The sequence below is a fragment of the Leopardus geoffroyi genome, chromosome D3 (assembly GCF_018350155.1).
Source record: "Leopardus geoffroyi isolate Oge1 chromosome D3, O.geoffroyi_Oge1_pat1.0, whole genome shotgun sequence".
NCBI lineage: Eukaryota > Metazoa > Chordata > Mammalia > Carnivora > Felidae > Leopardus > Leopardus geoffroyi.
The window spans coordinates 29720731-29741932 of record NC_059339.1 but is presented as its reverse complement, the minus strand read 5'-3'; the positions used below and the strand labels follow the sequence as shown (position 1 = coordinate 29741932).

The 21202-nt window shown below is 51.6% G+C and overlaps 1 protein-coding gene and 1 long non-coding RNA gene across 8 annotated transcripts in view; both read right to left on the bottom strand.

Annotated features, from left to right (window-relative positions):
• Nucleotides 1-21202, bottom strand: part of TANGO2 (transport and golgi organization 2 homolog) — a 37214-nt gene that overhangs the window by 1295 nt on the left and 14717 nt on the right. For 3 of the 7 annotated variants that reach the window (XM_045456783.1, XM_045456784.1, XM_045456787.1), the window contains exons 3-8: nucleotides 14963-15051; nucleotides 10853-10972; nucleotides 10197-10311; nucleotides 6617-6687; nucleotides 2872-3025; nucleotides 1299-1403 (exon numbers count right to left, since the gene is read on the bottom strand). In XM_045456783.1, the coding sequence (XP_045312739.1) occupies nucleotides 1299-1403; nucleotides 2872-3025; nucleotides 6617-6687; nucleotides 10197-10311; nucleotides 10853-10972; nucleotides 14963-15051 (654 nt within the window). Of the gene's footprint in view, nucleotides 1-1298; nucleotides 1404-2871; nucleotides 3026-3367; nucleotides 3410-6616; nucleotides 6688-10196; nucleotides 10312-10852; nucleotides 11031-14962; nucleotides 15058-21202 lie in introns of those variants that run through there. The other 4 variants (XM_045456782.1, XM_045456786.1, XM_045456788.1 and 1 more) reach the window with 3 other exon arrangements.
• On the bottom strand, nucleotides 17381-19758 carry LOC123587255. The gene is made up of 2 exons (XR_006707197.1): nucleotides 19145-19758; nucleotides 17381-18539 (listed from the first exon to the last, which is right to left on the bottom strand). It is a non-coding gene; the product is annotated as an uncharacterized LOC123587255 (long non-coding RNA).

The following is a 21202-nucleotide window of genomic DNA, read 5'->3' as shown; positions in this document are numbered from 1 at the left end:
ACACCCAGGATGGGCACACACATGCTGAAGACTGGTCCAGCTGCAGCTGGACCCAGCAGCCACACACTCAGCCAGGGAGCAGACCTGGCACTCTGCCTCATGCACATGAGTACACGTGAGCAGGAAAATAAGAAAATAAGTCTATGACAGAGGACAAGCTTGAAAAAAACTGATGCCCTGCCACTTGCCAAGGGAAAAGCCTGCCCAATGGAAAGACCACCATTCAAGTCTATAACACTCGGGTGCTGGAGCATCAGTGCTGGACATTGACACCACCCTGACCCTGCCTACCATCCTATCCCCCAGCTAGAGGGCTTGAAGTTGTCATTTCCTAGAGGATGGAAGACTTGGGCTGGCCTGAACCCGAACACCAACCATACTTGCAACATCACCATGCACTCAGAGTACATGTGACATCACCCTGGCATCACTCAGCACTTGCCACCACCCAAGCACCCCATCCCTGAGTCCTTACGGCTGTGGGCCCCCAAGCGCTTGGCCTATCCATCATAGTCACAGCAAGCTTCCAGCCTGGAAGGAGGCTGGTACCCACGGGGCCTGGTGTAAGCCAAGTCCAGGCAGATGTGGCTGTGCACACGGCTACAGTCGGCCTATAGGCCAGGTGGGCCAGGTGCACACTCCTGGAGCATCCTGGCTGGTCCAGAAGCCTACCCTCTTCTGTACTTCCCAGGCAGGTCCAAGTATAGCATATGGGCTACCCTGGGCAGAACCACATGGGTGGACTGGGCCTCCCTGACACACACGAAGCCAATCTTCCTCTGCCCAGGAGGGAGAGACAGGGAAGGAACTTGTTGGCACAGGAGACACTGATGCCAACAGCTCCTCCCTCCCAGGCATTCTCTCCTTGCAGCTGAGACTAGTAGTTGCCCTTCCATTAGGTGATGTCCCCAGGCTGAGATGACCTAATAATCCCTGCCCTGGTCACACAGGGAATGTGACAGGCTCAAGGACATAGGGCGAGCGAGGGGAAGTGCCGGGCAGTGGGACCTCTGCGCCCACAGGGATTTGCCAACCCAAGGGTGCCCGTAGCCATCCCAGCTCCCCTATGGCTGTGTAGGGAGCAGGAAACAGCCCAGGAACCATTCTTGCAGCACCCATGGGAGCCAGCAGGCATTTCATGCTAACATTAACTAATGTGGTATCTGCTGGCCCCACAACCCCCCAAGCTGAAATAGCACCTGCTTTTAGACAGGGCAGAGGCTCTGGGATCCATAGAGTTGAGGGAAGGCCGGGTTCCTCATGGGACAGGACTGAACACACCCAGCAGCCCCTCGTACCTGGTGCCATAGCCTGGGCAGCGCACACACACAGCTGCGTACTTGCTCAGAAAGGGCTGCACATACTCCCTGCCCTGGTCCTCAATAGCTGGGTCTGGCAGCTGCCTGGAAGAAAAGAGGAGGGGTCACCATTGCCTCCACCCACCCAACCTGCAGCCCCTCCTGATGTCCTCAAAGCCTGCGGTGCCTAAGGAGCCCACCAGCTTCACGAAGTGGTTGGGGAATCCATGAGGGCTGTTCTGTGCACTTTCCTGCTGAAGGCCTCAAATCTCAGTCCAATTTTTTATTCAGGAGTCCATCACTGAGCCCCGGCTGCCAGATAGTGATTGCCGGGCCAGCCCCCCTTCCAGAACCACCAGGAGCCTTCCCTAGGACCCAGGGACATGAGCACCTGTGAGCTGAGCACTGAGGAAGGCTCTGATGAATCTGTAAATGCCAGGGGTCCATCTAGTCAGAGCTGTACAGGGCCACCCACAGGAAGGACAGAAGCCATCTCCCGGAGCAAACTCACCTTCCTGTCTTGGTGAGGTTTGAGTGGTTGGGGTGCTAGGGGTGGGGGCCTGGCTGAGGGAGTCACTGGCCCCACACACTCCCTGCCTACTCCAAGAGGTACCCCACGGGCATCCCTCCATGTGACAGGAGCCCATTCAAGCCCTGTGGCTTACCAGCCACTGAAGCTGGTGCTGGGACCACAGCTGTCAATCCAGGCAGCCAGGACCCCATTTCAGGCCAGAGGGGATGGCAGACAGTGACCAAGGGCCACGTGGACTTGCAGCTGAGCATAGGATGCTGGGCCAGCCCAAGTAGGACTTTCCTGAGGGGCGGCTGTGCTGAAGCAGAAGGAGCCATGGTTCGTGGTTTGGAGAAGAGAGAGAGAGTAAGCAAGGGGCCAGGAGGGTCCCAGGAGAGAAGAGTGGGAGGCAGCCCGTGGAGGCTCCTCTGAGGGGCTACGGGGCATCTGGGCAGGATAGTGGCCTGGCCTGAGTATGGGCCACATTACTGAATGGAAGGAAGGTAGCTTTCCAGCACCTCTGACCCCCAGCTGATGGTCAAGACACACCAGAGGGTGGTGTCCCTAGGGCAGGTGCCCTGTGCAGAGGCCACTGAAGTGCCTGAAGGAAGTCAGGTCAGGGGCAACTTTCCCCCAGGCAATTCCTGGGACAGGCATGTCTGTGCCACAGCACTGATAGGACAGCATGTTGAAAGGACAGTTAACTTCATGACATACTCCTAGGTCGTCTGCTTGTTTCTGTGGTTTGCGAACTACTGGGGAGCTTTCTACAATCTCCCAGTAGCTGTGTGCGGACGCGGTGAACCTCCAGCTACTCTCTGTCCCACAAAGGCCTGCATCAAGCCTCTGAGAGCACTGAGCTTCCAAGTGCAGAAGCCCAGGAGGGGAGCAGGTAGGAGAGGAGCAAAGAACAGTGTGTCCGTACAGGCTACCCCAGGGTGAGGAACGTGTCCCAGTCCCTTCCATGAGCCTCCCAGGACAGGAGAGCCTGCCTGATTCTATGTCCAGGGCTAGGGCAGAAGAGGGATGCTCTGATTGCCCCAGCTGGACCTGCCCACTCACGCCTCATCATTGTTGAGCACGTGCAGGAGCTGGGCGATGAGGGCATCCTTGGGCAGCTCCTGGCTCCGCTCCACGGCCTCCAGGAAGAGCTGCTTTCCAAAGCACAGCTTCCTCCAGGGTGTCTCCAGCAGTGCATTGCTTAGTCCATAGGTCCCTGCAGAAAGGGGGACACTCCAGCCGGTGCAGAGACCTCACTGTCTGAATTCAGGGTAAACTCCCACCCACCCACCTACCCACCCTGGGCAAGGGGCCAAGAGTATGGTCCGGGGGTACTGAGGCCAGGCCACCCCATACTCTAGCACCTTCTCTATGTGTATTTCTGACCCGTTTGTGTGGCAAGGAGTGGAGAACTCAACACAGCAGGGCATTCACAGGAGACCTTGAGGCACAGGTGTCAAGTGGCCTTGATAGGCAGAATAATAGGGAATAGACAACCTAAATTCCGACTGGGCACAGGCAAGGGGATACTCAAGAAGGAACCATCTCCCCATCTCACCGCCATCTCTAAGCTGGAAAAAGCTGCAAGGTATGGATCCACCTGAGAAGGTCAAGGGTGGGAGAATCAGCAACCTGAGGCCAGAGGGGTACGTGCTGGATATGTCAGCGGTTAGGGAGCCTGCTAACATCACAAGAGCCTCACTCAGTGAGAGTGGGCAGGGCCCACCTCTACTCTATACTGGCCAGGACCCTGAAGGGGGAGCCATAGAGTCTCAGCACTACTTTCTCCGAACAAGTTCTCAGTGGGTTAAAAGAATGTGTGACAAGAAAGAAAAGGGTTTCTCATGTCAAAAAAAGGATGGGGCGCCTGGGTGGCGCAGTCGGTTAAGCGTCCGACTTCAGCCAGGTCACGATCTCGCGGTCCGTGAGTTCGAGCCCCGCGTCGGGCTCTGGGCTGATGGCTCAGAGCCTGGAGCCTGTTTCCGATTCTGTGTCTCCCTCTCTCTCTGCCCCTCCCCCGTTCATGCTCTGTCTCTCTCTGTCCCAAAAAAAAATAAATAAACGTTGGGGTGCCTGGGTGGCGCAGTCGGTTAAGCGTCCGACTTCAGCCAGGTCACGATCTCGCGGTCCGTGAGTTCGAGCCCCGCGTCGGGCTCTGGGCTGATGGCTCGGAGCCTGGAGCCTGTTTCCAATTCTGTGTCTCCCTCTCTCTCTGCCCCTCCCCCGTTCATGCTCTGTCTCTCTCTGTCTCAAAAATAAATAAACGTTGAAAAAAAATTTAAAAAAAAAAAAAAATAAATAAATAAATAAATAAATAAACGTTGAAAAAAATAAATAAATAAATAAACACTTAAAAAAAAAAAAAAAAAGAAAAAAAGGAGAGGCACGGCCTTGAAGTGAAGAGGCCCCTGGAGCCGCAGGCAGCAGTGGCAGGTGAACTCGGAGTCATGCACCCTGAAAGATGCACTGAGGACACGGAGCCACAAGCTTTCAGGTGAGGATCTCAACTAAGTCTGAGGTGGCCATAGCCACCTCCAAGGAAAACAGCCCTGGGGGCCACCAGGCTGGGTTATCATTGTGCTTTATCCATCAAGAGCAACAAGTTTTTTTTAATGCGAAAAAAATTAAAAATAAAAAAAAGAACAACTCAATAATAAAAATACAAAGAACCCAATTTTAAAAAATGGGCAAAGGACTAAAGAAGACAGATAAATGAATTATAAGTACACGAAAAGAGGCTCAGTATCATCTGCCATCAGAGAAACACAAATCGAAACCACCATAAGATACTTCATATCCACTAGGGTGGCTAAAATCAAAAAGACAGACGGGGCACCTGGGTGGCTCAGTCAGTTGAGCATCTGACTTCAGCTCAGGTAGTGATCTCACAGTTCATGAGCTCAAGCCCCACATCAGGCTCTCTGCTGTCAGCGTGGAGCCTGCTTCAGATCCTCTGTCTCCCTCTCCCTCTGTTCCTCCCCCACTCATGCTCTGTCTTTCTCTCAAAAATAAACATTAAAAAAAAAAAGACAATAACAACTGTTGGTGAGGATGTGGAAAAATCGGAAACTCACATGCTGCTAGGGAGAACATAAATGGTGCAGCTACTTTGGAAAACAGTTTGGCAGCTCCCAAAAGAGGCTACACAGGGGCCTTACCACCCAGAAATTCCATTCCTAGGTATAAAAACAAGAAAGATGAAAACACGGGTCCCCACAAAAACTTGTAACAAGTGTTCACGGCAGCATTACCCACAACAGCCAAAAGGTGAAAGCAACCTGAGTGTCCATCAACCAGATGAATGGAGAAACAACATATAGAATATCTGGGCAACGGAATTATTATTCAGCTGTAAAAAGGAATGAAGCCTTAATTCATGCTACAACATGGATGGACATTGAAAACATGATGGTATGAAAGAAGCCAGTCACAAAAGGCCACATATTGTATGATTGCATTTATATGAAATATCTAGAACAAGCAGATCTACAGAGACAGAAAGTAGCTTAGTGGGGGACGCCTGGGTGGCTTAGTCGGTTAAACACCCAACTTTGGCCCAGGTCATGATCTCGTAGTCTGTGAGTCTGGGCCCCACATGAGGCTCAACACTGACAGTGTGGAGCCTACTTGGCATTCTCTATCTCTCTCTCTCTCTCTCAAAATATAAATAAACTTAAAAAAAAAAAAAGAAAGAAAGAAAGAAAGAGGGGTGCCTGGGTGGCTCAGTCGGTTGAGCATCCGACATCAGCTCAGGTCATGATCTCACAGTTAGTGAGTTCGAGCCCCGCATCGGGCTCTGTGCTGACAGCTCAGAGCCTGGAGCCTGCTTTAGATTCTGCGTCTCCCTAGGGCTGAGGGGTAGGAAGAGTGGGGGGTAAATGCTAATGGGGATGGGGGTTTCCCTTAAGGGTGATGAAAATGTGACAGAATTCAATAGCAGTTCAACAGCAGGTGTGATAATTGCACACCTTTGAGAATAGACTCAAACCTACTGAATGGTACAGTTAAAATGAGTAAATTGTATGATACATGAATTATATCTCAACAAAGCTTCTATTTACATTTTTTTTTTTTTTTGATGTTTATTTATGTTTTGAGGGCAGGGGAACAGGGTATGAGCTGGGGAGGGGCAGAGAGAGAAGGAGACACAGAATCTGAAGCAGGCTCCAGGCTCTGAGCTGTCAGCACAGTGCCTGACGCGGAGCTCGAACTCATGGAACATGAGATCATGACCTGAGCTGAAGTCGGATGCCCAATAGACTTAGCTACCCAGGCGCCCCAACAAAGCTGCTATTCAAAAAAAGTGACACGGATCAGGCAAGGTCAAGCTCAAGGAAACAACATGATGTATTTGAAATGATTTCCCTCCCTCCCTCTATCCCATCCTTCCTTTCTTGAGCAGAAAACAAGCATCTCCAGTCACAGAATCTCAAGTACTGATAAACTGAGGGAGGGCATCACAGGGGTGCTTTCCAGATGCTTCCACAAAGGCCTCTGGGCCAATGCATAGAATTGTAAGAGGGGCCTGTGTAAGAAAGGTAAGAGGGGCCTGTGTCCTTTTTTGCCTCTTAGTTTTTGATTCTCTCTGGCAATCAAGAGCTCAGTGCTAGGGAAGGCTTAAGCTGTGGGCAGGTAGCCTTGGCTGTAGGCAGCCTGACATGTGGACTCTGGGGCCATAAGATACACGAACAGCAGAAGAGCATAGTCCCAGGAGAGAAATGTGACAGGGACCCAGGCTCTGAAAAGTATACAGGTGTCCCTATAGAAGCAGCCCCCACTTTGTTACCACCCACCAGAGCAGGCTTACCTGGTGCCAGGACGACAGGCTCAGGCTCCCCCCGGTTTCCATAGTAGCAAACGACATCTCCCTTCTCTGTGCTGTAGACAGGAGGAGAGAGAGGGTCAGAAGGGAGCCATGGGGGGTTCTGATCTCTTACTGCCTGGCAATCCCCACGGCCCCATTCCCAGCACAGGGACAATGGCTCGCCATAGCCAGGGCAGGAGCTAGTCAGGGCTCCAGCCTCTCAGGGGCCTCTCAGGTAGGCGCTTTGAGTCTCCTAGCTCCTGACTCCTGGCTCACTGCAGGGACCAATGGCTTGGGAGCAGCCTGGGAGGGACAGCATCTAAAAGACCCTCCTGCCTCATTGAATGCTCCCGTGGCATGGGTACTTGCAGGCTCATGTGTCGATAACTGCTCTGTACCCATAAACACCAGTCACCACCCACACAGCTCATCTCTGGATACCTCCAGACAGAGAGGGATGCCCCAGGGTAACAGAGGCTTCAGAACAAAGCATCAAAGATCACATTTGCCTACTTTCATGCACTGCATGTACATTTAAAAATAGTTCAAAGTGCTCAGAGCTGAAAATGTTCCCACTCCTACTAAATACCATAGCAAATCTTCCTACTAAGACTTAGAATTGCCTTCTCTGCAAACTGGAGAAGGACTCTTCCTGGTCTGTGAGCCGCCCTCCTGGAGGCACGGAGACCACCACACATGGGACCTGAGCCTTCAAGATGAACAATCGCAAAGACCAGGTGGGGCTGCTGGGGAGTTCCACCGGTAATGTCCACTCTGGCCCCACATGGCTTCACATTCTGCTCATCTTTTTCCTCCCCACAGCCGCTGGCTCATTTCTTAAGATATCTGGCTAATGACTTCAGGAATTTTGTTTGTAGGCAAAAACCTAGAAAGCATGAAGACCCATGGATTGGACACCAACTCTCCCCATGCCTGGTTAGGGACCAGCTATGATGATGATGGGATTCTTTTCTTCTCGGCCCTGACTTCTTCCTGGCACCTATCGCCAGGGCTGCTTGGTTACCGCTGACTCCCTCTGGCCTCTGCCCTGCACACCTGGCCCTTGGGAATAACCCGCTGGGTTCCCCCTGGCTGCCACCTGTCCTTGAGGGCTGTGTCTAGGGAGATATGGTCCAACCCTGTGGCCCCAGGAGCCAGGAGAGCTGTTCAGGCACTGATGGGCCCTAGTCCTACCTATAGGAGCCACCTGCCCATGCATGCATCCACTCAGAGCACAGGGCCCTCATCACCCAGCCACTTGACATGGCTGCTGAGCACCAAGTCCTGCTGGGCTACTGGTCTCCCAGACTGGATCAGATGTACACAGAACGATAGATAGGCAAAGTGGTCCCTGTACAGGGGGAGCATGGAGGGCAAGGGAACAAGTGTCTGTGCCAGCACCCACCTCCTTCCATGGACACTTCAGCCTCTACATCAATGCGACTATCCACGCGGCAGGTGTGTGTCCACATGCAGTGGACAATTAAGGCACAGTGGGCCTAGGGCTCCTTGTAGAAGGAAACAGGCTCAGGACAGGCATCTGGTCATTGGCAAACCATGGGGCACTGACCACCTACCCTGATGGAAACTGATGACCTCCACTGACCTCTGGGGCATTGGCAGCAGGGGCACACAAGGCGAGGGCAGCAGGGAGGGAGAATGTGAGAGATGGATGCCCACTTCACCGAAGGGCAAAATACACAAAACGCCTACAGTTCCTGGGCCACATCTCTGAAGTACAAGTCCTGTGGAAGGGAGCACAGGACACCCTACCCACCTTGTCGGGCTGTTCCCACAAATGCCTGAATCCTCCAGCAGCTCTGCGAGGCCTACTCAGAGAAATGCACATGGGCCCTGGGGCATCAGAGGTGGGAACACCCAGCCAGGGCCTCTCCACATTGGCCATCCTTCGTGGCTGTGACATTACCACTCCCCCACCTGACGTGATCTGCCTTATACACCAAGACTGTCAATAGCGTCTACTCTTCTGTCTGCACATTTGTCTGCACGCTTGTAGACAGGGCCAGGCGGGAGACTGGCACCTAACACGCAACCCCAGCCATCCCCCCGCTTCTGCCCGCCATCTGACCGCCAGCCCTGGGCATGGGCTCTGGGATCCCCCCGCCAGGGACATGGGTCCCGCGTGACTCCTGCTAACCTGTACCAAACACCAACAATTACTTCACCACAAAGCTCAGTGTCCACAGTGGGAAGTGGACCACAGGCAGTGCCCACTTCTCAACTGACACTCAGCAAATGCTGCTGACCAATAGGCCCTGGGCTACAGGCAGCCCTGTGGAGGTCCAGAGCAGGGTAGCTGGTGTCTGAGCTAATACAGGGTTGTGGCCAGGGTCCAGGCATGGGAGTCACAGAGATAAACACACTCTGAGAAGCCAGGCTGCAGCCACTGATGGCTCAGAAACACAGATGCTACCGGCTGGTGTCCAGTGGCACCACGGCCGTGCGTGCAGTGCTTCTTCCCAACCTGGTGCCCACCTGATGGGATGTGACTACTGTCTCCAGAGGCACCTGGACCCCCCAGCCAGGTGCCCAGAGAAGCACCACAAGACCCCAGCCCTACGTCACTCCAGCAGGGGTCTTAGCCATGTCAGCTGCCTGTCGGAGCTCAGCCATATCAGGTGTACACAGGGTGGTGGCTGTGAGGACATGCCAAGTGTTGCACATGAAGGGCTCAGCACATCCCCCAAACAGCTACGCAGGTAACTACTGGCTGCTGCACCTCTGTGTGCCTCACGTGGACCTGGCAACATCCCCAAATGCCACTTCCCCACATGGCCCAGGCCCTCTGCTGGGTTCCAGCAGCCAGACTCCTAACTCAGCCAGCACAGGCACCCCTGAGGCTCCAGGCCTGTGCTTCCTTGGGGACCCTTCCACCTGCCTCTGCTCCTTGCCTACTTGTCTGACTGCAAGTAGGGAAAGACTTGCCCCAAACGCCTGTACAGGCGAGTGTCCATGTCCTCTGGTGACAGGGCCCGTGGGCAGCTGGGACAGCTTTGTTGCCCCCTTGACAACTCCAGACAGGCCTAGGGAGCTATCCATTGAGTGCCTTGCAGAACCTGAAATGAGCTGTGCTGCAGGCTCAGACACGCCTCCCTGGAGAAGCTGCCGTGAGGCTCCAGCGCTCAGCAGCACCCAACCACACCGTGCTGCCGGGCTCCACACCAGTCAGTGGTGCTTGGACCTTCCTTCTCTAGCCTGGGACGCTTCTGCCACCAGAGAGCAGGGCATGTGAGGGGCAGCGCCAAAACAGGGGACTCCTTCGCCACAGACATGGGGAGGCCTCATGCCTGGAGATGCCCACTGGAGTCATGCTACAGCTGTCGTGCAGGAGCTGGTGGCCCTCACAGCACCACAGAAAGCCCGAGCTCTGTTCGTTGAGTCCCCATGATAGTCGGTTGGTCCTCGGGACCCTCACCATGTCCAACAGGAGCAATGTCCCTGGGGAGGCCACCACAGTACCCCAAGCTTAGTGGCAGGGTGGGAACCCCACTTCCTGTCAAGCCCATGACCCAGCTCTGTGGCAGCACCCAGTGGGTTGCCATCTCCCTCCCAGCAGACCCACCTCAGGTCAGCTGCTATGAGGTTAAAGCCGTTGTACAGGTGGCCCTCCGCAGAGACCTTCTTCAAGTAGGACAAGCTGTCCATGTCTGTAGTCAGAAAGTGGGTCACAAGTTCACCTGTGGGTAGGGGACAGACACACGTGGCCAAGGCAGCAGGGCTGAGTCCCTCTTCATGGGGAGACTGACATGGGGCTGGTACGAGCTAAACACCACCATGCCAGCCATATCTCATTGACCTAGCAGCTAAGGAGGTCTGCATCAAGAACTCTGTTTGTGTTGGGTTTTAATTTTTTTTTCTTCAATTATACCCCCTAATGAAGTACAGCATGAGGGAAAAAAATCTTCCGTGGGAACAATGTGTGTCTTCCAAGGGGGTATTGCTCTGCAAACATTTGACAGGTGGGGAACAATGACGACAGTCAGAAGCGACACTTTGGTTGGGGCACAAGTGTGGAGAGTGTTCCCTGAGAGGGGCAAACCCTATCTGTGCAGGTGTGTGCTGCGTGGGCCGGGCAGCAGGTGGTTCCCACAGTAATGGCAGCCAGTGGGCCTTAGGACCAGAAACACCCCTCTTCCCCTTCTTCTACCTCCTGCGTCTACATGTGCCCAAGGAAAGCCCACCCCCTGCCCTGCCCGCTCCACCACTGCCCCATGGTACCTCGGCCCCGGGCATCCCGGTCCTGCCGTGGTTGCAGGTAGTTGGTGAGCGCGGCCAGCTTCCCCCGTGTGCTAATGCCCAGCCACGTGCCTCCTTCCTTGCCTTCCTCCATGTCAAGTCCTGTGACAGATGACGGTGTCACCACCAGTAGCACTTACCACGGCCCTGTCCTTATGTCCTAGGGAGACACATAATCAGTCCAGCAGTCCTAGCTATGGGACAAGGGCTTGAACTCCTCATTGCAAGACAGCCCCAAAGCCCACAGGGCACATGAGAGAGACCCTGCCCCCTAGGATGACATCTGATGCCCACAGGAGTCCCTGAAAGCTTGCAGTGAAACCTGGCACATGCAGAATGCATGCTGGTGCCTGGACCGGCATTGGGCTGGGAGCACGGTGCCAGCTCTGTCCTAGAAACAGCACCATGCCCCAATCCCACACCCTGGATCAGGTGCAGGGCCACTGGCTGTCCTCTCCCAGTAGGACACACAGGCCCTTAGGGTGGGTACTTCACTAGGAGTCCGGGGTATATCCAGGCCCACCTGTGAGCTTCATCCCCACCCCACAGGCCCAGGCCACGGTTAGTACTCCAAGGGGCCTCGCCACAGGGTCAGTGAGGCCCTTAAAGCCACAGGAAAGCATCTTACTAGACTAGAGGATCATTTTAGTTGAAGATTGGGGTAAAAGCAACTAAGTCATTAAAATGTCATTTTTATAATAATAAGTTATAACAATAAAAGAAATAAGAAATATAAAGATCAGAAAGCAAAAAGTAAAACTGTCTGTTTATAGACAGCAGGATAACATATGAACAAAATCCAAAAGGAATCTACCCCCTCAACCAAAAAAAAATTTATATTTATATTTACATAGATAGATATAGATATAGATGTACAGATATATGTGATATAGAGATAGATATATAGATATAATATAGATATAATATAGATATAATATAGATATAGATATAGATATAGATATAGATATAGATATAGATATAGATATAGATATATCTAGGGGGCACCTGGCTGGCTCAGTTGGAAGAGCTTATGACTCTTCATCTCAGGGTCCTGAATTCAAGCTCTACTTTGGGTGTAGAGATTACAAAAAAATAATAATAAATTAATTTTTAAAAATCTACGAGAACTAGTAAGTAAACAGTAGCAAAATCAGAAAATGAAAATTTAACAATACCATTTACAATAGCACTAAACCAAACCAAACCAAAAAGTAGGAAAACATTTAAAGAAAAATGTGTAACACCTAAAGACTAAAAACCACAGAGCAGCGCTGAGAGAAGTCAAGCAGCTCTAATTAAGAGAGAAAAATATGTCCTGTTCTTCAACCAAAGACTCAATATTGGTAAGATGACAGTTCTCTCCAAATGACTAAAAGAGTCAACAGAACTGAAATTCAAATTCCAGCAAGCTTTCTGTTTTATAGAAATTACTACACTGACTCTAAAATTTATGTGCATACACAAAGAAGTCAGGATGGATAAAGAAGTTCTGAGATAGAACAAAGCCGGAGGACTTAATCCTGCCTAATTTCAAAACTTGCTTAAAAAGCTGCAGTAACAGGGGCGTCTGGGTGGAGCAGTCGGTTAAGCGTCCGACTTCAGCCAGGTCACGATCTCGCGGTCCGTGAGTTCGAGCCCCGCGTCGGGCTCTGGGCTGATGGCTCAGAGCCTGGAGCCTGTTTCCGATTCTGTGTCTCCCTCTCTCTCTGCCCCTCCCCCGTTCATGCTCTGTCTCTCTCTGTCCCAAAAATAAATAAACGTTGGAAAAAAAAAAAAAAGCTGCAGTAATCAAGACAGTGTGGCGTCGGCATCAAGACAGAGGAACAGATCAATGGGACATAAGAGAGTCTAGAATAGACCCACACACGTGTTCAACCAAGTTGCCCTAGGAATGCAACAGGTGAAAGAGTATCTATTCAATAAATAAGACTAGAAGAACTGGGGAGATGTAGTAGGAGATAGGAACCTCAAACCCTACCTCACACCATGTACAAAAATGTAAGATGGGGCACCTGAGTGGCTCAGTTGGTTAAGCGTCTGAATCTCGATTTCGGATCAGGTCATGATCTCAGGGTAGTGAGATACAGCCCCGTGTTGGGTTCCATGTTGAGCCTGAAGCCTGGTTGGGACTCTCTTTCTCCCTTTCTCTCTGCCCCTTCCATACGCGCGTGCACGTGCTCTTTCTCTCTCTCTCTCAAGATAAATAAGTAAGCATTAAAAAAAAGTGCCATCAGGGCCTCGTCCCCCTCATCCTCCCCCCCGCCCCCCACTACAGCCTCCCAATCATGCCCTGCAACAGCGACATGCACAGCCTGCCCCATCCCCATGACCCCCTCCCATTCCATCCTAGCCCAGGAATGGCCAGCATGGTACTGGCCAGGCCCGCAGGTTCCCCTCAGAACCTCATCACATAGCCCCTCAGGCCTGCCCCTTCACTTCTGGGAGAGCCGTGGTTGGCCCAGCTGAGGACCCCATATACAAGCCACCCCCTTCACCCAGATTACTGTCCTGCGGTGCCTAGAGCTTACATACAGGGGTCTCCTTGCCAGTCCCAGCCCACCCCTCAGTTCACATGTCTCCTGTGCAGCTTCTGATGAGGCCAAGACACAGTCCAGAACCCCAGCCTCTTCTCCCTCTTGCACTCAGTGAGTGGAGCCTCCTTCACAGACTCACAACTTTCCCCACCACCTGCCAGACTTCCTGTCCACAACACTGCCCTGCCTTAGTCTCCCCACTCCTGTCCTCCCACATGGCACCAGGACAATCCAGCCTGGGCAGGGTTTTCCTCACACAACCACCTGACCAGTCTACACAGGAGGCCTTCCATGGAAGTTCCACAGTCAAGCTTTTAAAAAAGTTTTTAAGGTTTTTAAAACTTTTAAAGTTTTTTTTTTTTTTTTTTAATGTTTATTTACTTATTTTGAGAGAGAGAAAGAGAGAGAATCCCAAGCAGGCTTTGGGTTGTCAGCCATGAGCCCATTGTAGGGCTCAAATTCATGAACCGTGAGATCATGACCTGAGCCAAAGAGTCAGATGCTTAACCAAATGAGCCAACCCAGTGCTCCCAGTCGAGCTTTTAGCTACCGCAGGCAAAGCAGGGCACACACAGCCTCCCCAGGCCTCTGAGGCCACCCACTCAGCCCACTGGGCACCTGAGCATCCCTGTCAGCTCTGCCAGGCTCTCTTGTGCTTCCCTGATGCCTGGCTCACAGACAGATGGACCCCTGGCCTGGCCAACACCTGTCCACATCTTTCTAAGTAGACCCCTGCCCGCCCCATGGGCAGGAACTGCACTCTCTCTAAGGGGCTCAGGGAGGCTGCCACCTGGACTGGCAGGAGACATGACAGTTACCTCCATGACAACTCCTCAGGCAGTTCCCATCTGAATATGCCCCAACCAAGCCTCTACTCCCCAAATTCAGGCCAGTTCTGGAGCAAGGGGTGCTGGTGTGTAAACAGAAATGAGTGCAGGTGTGGGGCACCTGGGTGGCTCAGTCAGTTAAGCGTCCTACCTCGGCTCAGGTCATGATCTCGTGGTTCGTGAGTTTGAGCCTCATATCAGGCTCTGTGCTGACAGCTCGGAGCCTGGAGCCTGCTTCAAATTCTGTGTCTCCCTCAATCTCTGCCCCTATCCCGCTTGCACACACACACTCTTTCTCTCTCAAAAATGAAAAAACATTAAAAAATTTAAAAAACAAAAAACAAAAACATGCAGGCATAAGCGCAGTCATACAAGCACACACACACAACTATGATGCTTCATAGAGTGATCGAGTGTGAACCTGCATTTCATACAAACCCAACCATATGCCCACAGTGAAAAGATGAATCCAAATAAAACCAACTGATCCTTCCAGCTACTTTTGTGGGAATCCACAACACATGAAACCATGTAGACAGTGCTGGGTAAACAGTTCTGGGGCTGCTTGCCCCAATGCTGGCCTCAGACCCCAAACTGGGAGCTTGCCCCATGAGTGTCCACTTACTCATTCCACATTTATACTCAGAAGCAGCACCAGGAACAGATAAAACCACTTGGGGGCGCCTACTTTCTGCCATGTTGTGGCCACCCCCCTGAGAGGAAAAACTCACCACTGAGGACCTCATTGTTGTTCCCCCAGAAGTCTGCTAACTTGGATGGTCTGTGGTAAAATTCATCCCTGTTGGCCGCCAGGATGAGCCTGAAAGAGAAAGGATGACTAAGGGTCTCAGGGGAAAACAGAAAAGCCACGTTTTATTTCTCCTGTTAACAAAGAATTCGCCTCAGTAGCAACATAGGCAAGTCCTAGCGAGGACAGGAGCCCTCAGGAGACAAAGGTCAGTGACGGCACCAGACAGGGCTGTTTCCTAGGGAGCCTCTGACCAACACCATGCCCCAGGGCCCTGCCAAAGAAACAAGCAGATGTTGGGTGAAGGTACGTATCCCATCCCACCCTGCATATTCCTACCCACCCAAAAAGGGCCACAAGATCAGGGCCTGCGCGGGGGAGGGCTCTGAGCAGCTGGCACCAAGCATGTCCCAGGTGCTCAGGTGGCAGAGGTACTCCCCCTCTGTCCATGTGTTCCTTCCCCTGAGGCCACCCCCAGTGAGCCCGTGAACTTCCTGGAAGTGTAAGCATGCCTCTCAGAAGGGCCCTGGGGAAGCGTGTAGCCGGCAGCCAAGTGCAGGAACTCTGGAAGCTGCTGTCCTGTGTTCTGGGGTGTTTGGGGAAAGGAAGCGCATAACGTAAGGATTTCTGCGTTTCTCTAGATTTTTGCATTATGAATCAAACAAGTATTTTGTGGGCAAGTAGAAAAGATGTCCGTGTTTTCAAAAGAGTTCTAGTTTCAAGGTGAGAAAACAAAGTTTCCAATCGGCTTTGCCATTTTAAATATAATAAGGCCATAGACAGTGACTGAATGGAAGGGGTCCACCCCTGCTACATCCATGAGACCTCTGGGTCTAGGAAGTGACTGCCAAAGGGTCCTGAACACCATGGGCAGGTGCACAGAGGATGTGGAGCCAGGAGCTATGGCTTGGCAGCCTGTGGCCATGCTGGGGTTAATATGTGGTCAGATCCTTAAAAGTTTCCAAAAATAATTTTTGATTTTAATCTTAGATTTTTATGAACATTTGCTTGTGGTGAAATGTGAGTTAACAAAGAAGTTCATAAAACTGAAAGTGAAACTGGCACTGGCACCACAGCCCAGGACCACAGATGTGCCTTCATCCTGTGCACAGAGGGTGAGCACCCAACTCTGCACCTCCACAAGCACCAACATGGCCAAGGACTATGGATGGCCATCAAACCCTCTGGGTCTGCCCTGGGAGTCTCACCACCTTAAAGACACCTGTCTGGCCTGCGATAGCTCTCTATCCTGACACAGTGGTCCAGGTCTCAGGGATAGGCCCCTGCAGGGGGGAGGTCACTGTCCCTGATACGAACCCCAGCCACCCATAGAACAATCTTCTGTAGCTCCACATGCCAGACCCCAGCCCCCGGCTGAGGCAGTCAGCCTTAGGGAGAAGCCAGCTGGGCCCAGACCCCTGCCTCCTCCCACATCTACTCTGTCCCTTTCTTCTGGGACTGAATTTCAGATCCGACCTGGCTGGCACTGCTCCCACAGGTTGCTTCTGTGGGCCGGGCATCCCACCAACCCCTGTGGGTGGAGGTTGTTTCATGTGGTCAGGAAACAGTGTTCTCCTTCGGACACCCAGCACCCCTCCTCTGCTCACTCATCCCGATACCTGTGGGGAGAGGGGGCTGCAGAGGCTAGGAGGCTGGGAGGCCAGGAAGGCAGCACCTGAATTAAGACTGGTGATGTTGGCTTCTGGTTCTGATTCTTACGTAAGTCTCCAGAAAAGGAAAAATTGAGGGGAAAAAAAAAAAAAAGCTGACTGAGCAGAACCTTCTGTCCTATGATTCTCAATTCCTATTTTTAAACATGGAGGAGTGACATGCATTTGTTATTAACTAGAAATATTAACTGCTGGGTTATTTTTGTCGCAAGAGTCGCTATTTAGCTGAATTTCTAGTGGTTTGCTGGGGATTTCATTAAATACCTAATTCGGAAACATGTGGGTGTGATGAGTACCCACATCAAGGCTCCAAGTAAGAGAAAGTATTCCCTCACTCACCACTTCTGGGTACTTCAATACCAATAAAAGTCTATCTGTGCATAGCACCCAGGGGCAGGGCACAGGCCAACCACAGTCAGGGGCTCTGAGGACAGCAAGTCACCCATGGTTTTGTTTTGTTCTAATAACTGAAACTGCTAATTATTCATCACCAATGGGCACTCCTCACCCTGCTACTGAGGGTGTCTGTGCATCACCTGGGTGTGGGTCTGTGCCCCATCTGAGAGGTGGGTCTGTGTCCCACCTGAGGGGGTAAGTCTGCGCACTATCTGGGGGAGTGAGTCTACACACCATCTGGGGGGATGAGTCTGTGTATCATCTGGGGTTAGTGTGCACCATCTGGGATGATGGAGTCGGCTCACCATCTTGAAGGGGGGGTGTCTGTGCACCATCTGGGATGGTAGAGTCTACACACCATCTGGGGGGTGAGTCAGTGCACCATCTGGGGGAGGGGTGTGTACCATCTGGGACGTGAGTTGTGCACCTCTAGAAGCTGAGTCAGTATACCATCTGGGGTGGGCCTATGCACCATCTGGTGGCGGGGGGTGAGTCTGTGCACCATTTGGGGACAGTTTAGTGTCAGGTAGCAGTTGCATGGGCCCATGGCCTAGTGATGTCACCAGCAGTGACATGGAAGCCCCCAGAAGGATGTAACAGCTCACCCAGCAGCCCCTACAGTCTGGAGCCAATAAAAGGAATTAGCTCTGGAGTCTAAACAAACATTTTGATAAAGATGGTGGTTAGGTGATAGCCAGGACGGTGTTACCTGATCAGGAGTGTACTGGTTTTCTATGTGGCCTAACAAATTGCCAAACATTGCGGCTTAGAGCAACACCTACTTCTTATCTTAGTCTGCAGTCAGGAGTGCAGGCCAGGCTGTGCTGGGTACTCTGCTCAGGGCCCCCTGAGGTGGCACTCGAGGTGCCAACTGGCAGGGTCTCACTGAGGCTTGGCACCCTCCTTACGTTCCTGAGGTTACTGGAGAATTCCCATCCTTGGCTGGGGTCACACTCAACTCCTGGAGGCCACCCCCGGTTCCCAGCCATGGGCCCCACCAAACATGTCAGCTAACCTCTTCAGGAGGGGCCTGGTCCCACTTGGGGGCTCTCCTGACTGGGTCAGGCCCATCCAGGATCGCTCTCGTTTGATGAACTCCAAGTCAACTGATTAGGGACTTGTATTACATTGGCAAAATCCCTTCACATTTAGCCCCATGGTCCCACACACAACTACGGGAACAGATGACACAGGTATGTATGCAGGGGCAGAAATCTTGGTGGCCATCAGCCTGCCAGAAGGGTTATGGGAGCTCCCATTTTACTTTGTATAGCTGGTAGGGTATGACTTTTTTTTGAAAGAGGACATACCCCTTTACAATCAGGGAAATAACTGGAATCCCATGGGAATACAGCTGCCTCTATGGAGTAAGGTCACTTGGAACCCTGGGGCAAGGCTGCAGCCCACACAAAACTTCTGAGTCAGCATCTTATAGGCTGCTAACATAATTTCTTAGCTGTTATGCTCCCTGCTGGAGTGCTGCAGATATTGGTACTAAAATTAAAAACAAGCAGAACCAACAGGCACTCAGACAGTCCTCACACTGGGTAACTGTCACCAAAAAATGGAGGTTCTAAGTGGCAGGTAACAACAGGCATGGAAGGCAGAGGCTGGGACCACCCAGGGGAATCACACCCCTGGGCAGGGGCATGATGCACCATGCCAGGGGTGACCCCAGGAGAGAGTGACACTCAAGGAGCCCACCTTTCCAGGGCCAGCTCAGCACCAAGAAGACAGACAGGAAGGCCCAAGGGCTCTTGGAGGGTCATGCCAGGGAAGTGCCTGGAGGGGAGGGACCAGTGGAAATTGACATGGGGACGGCTGCCACCTCTGGAGGGATGGGCATCCCCAACAGCGAGATGCAGTGACATGGCGGATGGGAGGTGTAGACCATGGGATCCATGACACCAGGGCCCAGCCCAGTATCAGGTCTGGAGATGTTCTGCAGAAGGTGCCATGCTCACATTCACTCCCTGAGCACGTGCTGCGCTGGCTCCCCCCTCCCTTCCTGGACCCCCTGAGTGCCACTCAGCAACAGACTATAACTGCTACATCTGGGCAGACAGATCACAAGGTACATGCTGTGCAATGGGCCACACTTTCTCTTGTGGGAAAACAGAGGATATGGTGCTTGAATGAGGCCCAAGAGAAGAAGAGATGCTTCAGGAGCCACATCTTTCACAACAGGCCAGCAAAGTGGCAACATCACTGGGTCAGTCCTAGGAGGCATGACAGGGACAGGCTCGTCTTCCAGAGACTGACTTCTGGGAAGCCAGAAAACACATTCCCATGAGATCAGCATCTGGCAACGGCAGAGCCATGGATGACACTGCCCACAACATCAAAAGTGAGGATGTTTCAATCTTTTCTGTAGGGCAGAGAGGAAACGTTTAAGTTAATATTTATATATGCAGTTGACCGCTGAACACAGGGGTTAGAGGCATCAACTTCCCTCCCTGCACAGTCAAAAATCCACATATAACTTTCGACTCCACCAAAACTTGACTACTACTGGCCTACTGTTCACCACAAACCTCACCAATTACGTAAACAGTTGACTCACACATATTTTATATGCTATGTGTATTACATACCATATTCTTAGTATAAAGTAAGCTACCGAAAATAAAGGAGCACACGACTCTTGATCTAGGGGTAATAAGTTCGAGTCCCACATTGGGTGTAGAGATTACTTAAAAAAAAAAAAAATTAAAATCTTAAGGGCACCTGGGTGGCTCAGTAGGTTAAGTATCCGACTTTGGCTCAGGTCATGATCTCACAGTTTGTGAGTTCAAGCTCCGCGTCAGGCTCTGACTTCAGTAGGTTAAGTATCCGACTTCAGCCAGGTCACGATCTCGCGGTCCGGGAGTTCGAGCCCCGCGTCAGGCTCTGTGCTGACAGCTCAGAGCCTGGAGCCTGTTTCGGATTCTGTGTCTCCCTCTCTCTCTCTGCCCCTCCCCCACTCATGCTCTGTCTCTCTCAAAAATAAATAAACATTAAAAAAATTTTTTTCAATTAAGAATCTTAAAAATAATTATAAGGAACAGAAAATACATTTACAGTACTGTACTTTAAAAAATCTGCATGTAAGTAGACCTACACAGTTCAAATCCATGTTGTTTAAAGGTCAACTTTATATGGCAATGATGGCCACCATTCCAGCTATGAAAGTCCCCTTTGGGGCACCTGAGTGGCTCAGTCAGTTGAACATCTGATTTCAGCTCAGGTCATGATCTCCCAGTTCATAAGATCGAGCCCCATGCTGGGCTCTGCACTGACAGCATGGATCCTGCTTCTCTCTCCCCCCTCTCTGCCCCTCCCCCGCTCATGCACACTTTCTCTCAAAATAAATAAATAAATATTAAAAAAAAAAAGTCCCCTCTACAATCATCTGACCTTGGAGCAACACTGACTTCAGGGATGAGCTTAACCCACAAATAAACAGGTACTTCCCATTACACTGAGGGTCAAGAGGCTACTGAACACGTGATGACATTGAGGGCGCCCAAGAGAGCACATGGAGCACAGGGTCTTCAATGGGTCCCAGCCCTGTGTACCAGCTTTATGGGCAGTAGAGTCCAAGCGGATGGTGGCACTAGTACCTGGCTTGTCTGGCTTGGCGCAAAAGGACTTGGTCTGGACAGCACTCAATGATGACACACTGTGAAGACATAACTCTGCCACCAAACAGGACACGGGCTGACATAGCTTGGGAAGCCTATTGCATGGCCATCAAAGATACTTGAGGTAATCAATTTGGCAGTTCTTCAGAAAGTCAAATACAGACTTGCCATATGATCCAGCAATTCTGCTTCTGGGTACATACACAAAAAAAATGGAAAGCAGGACTCGAACAGACACTTGAATGCTAATCTTCATGGCAGCATTACAGCCAGGAAGTGAAAATAGTCCAAGTGTCCATCAATGGATGAATGGATAAAAATACAGTCCATGCATACAATGGGCTGTTACTCACCCGTAAGAAGGAAGGAGATTCTGACAATACTACACCAGGGATGGACCTTGAGGACACTATGCCACGTCAAACAAGCCAGTCACAAAAAAATATTATGATTCCACTAATGAGGTATCCAGAATAGTCCCGGTCATAGAGACAGAAATTAGAACTGTGGTTGTTAGGAGCTGGTAGGAACAAT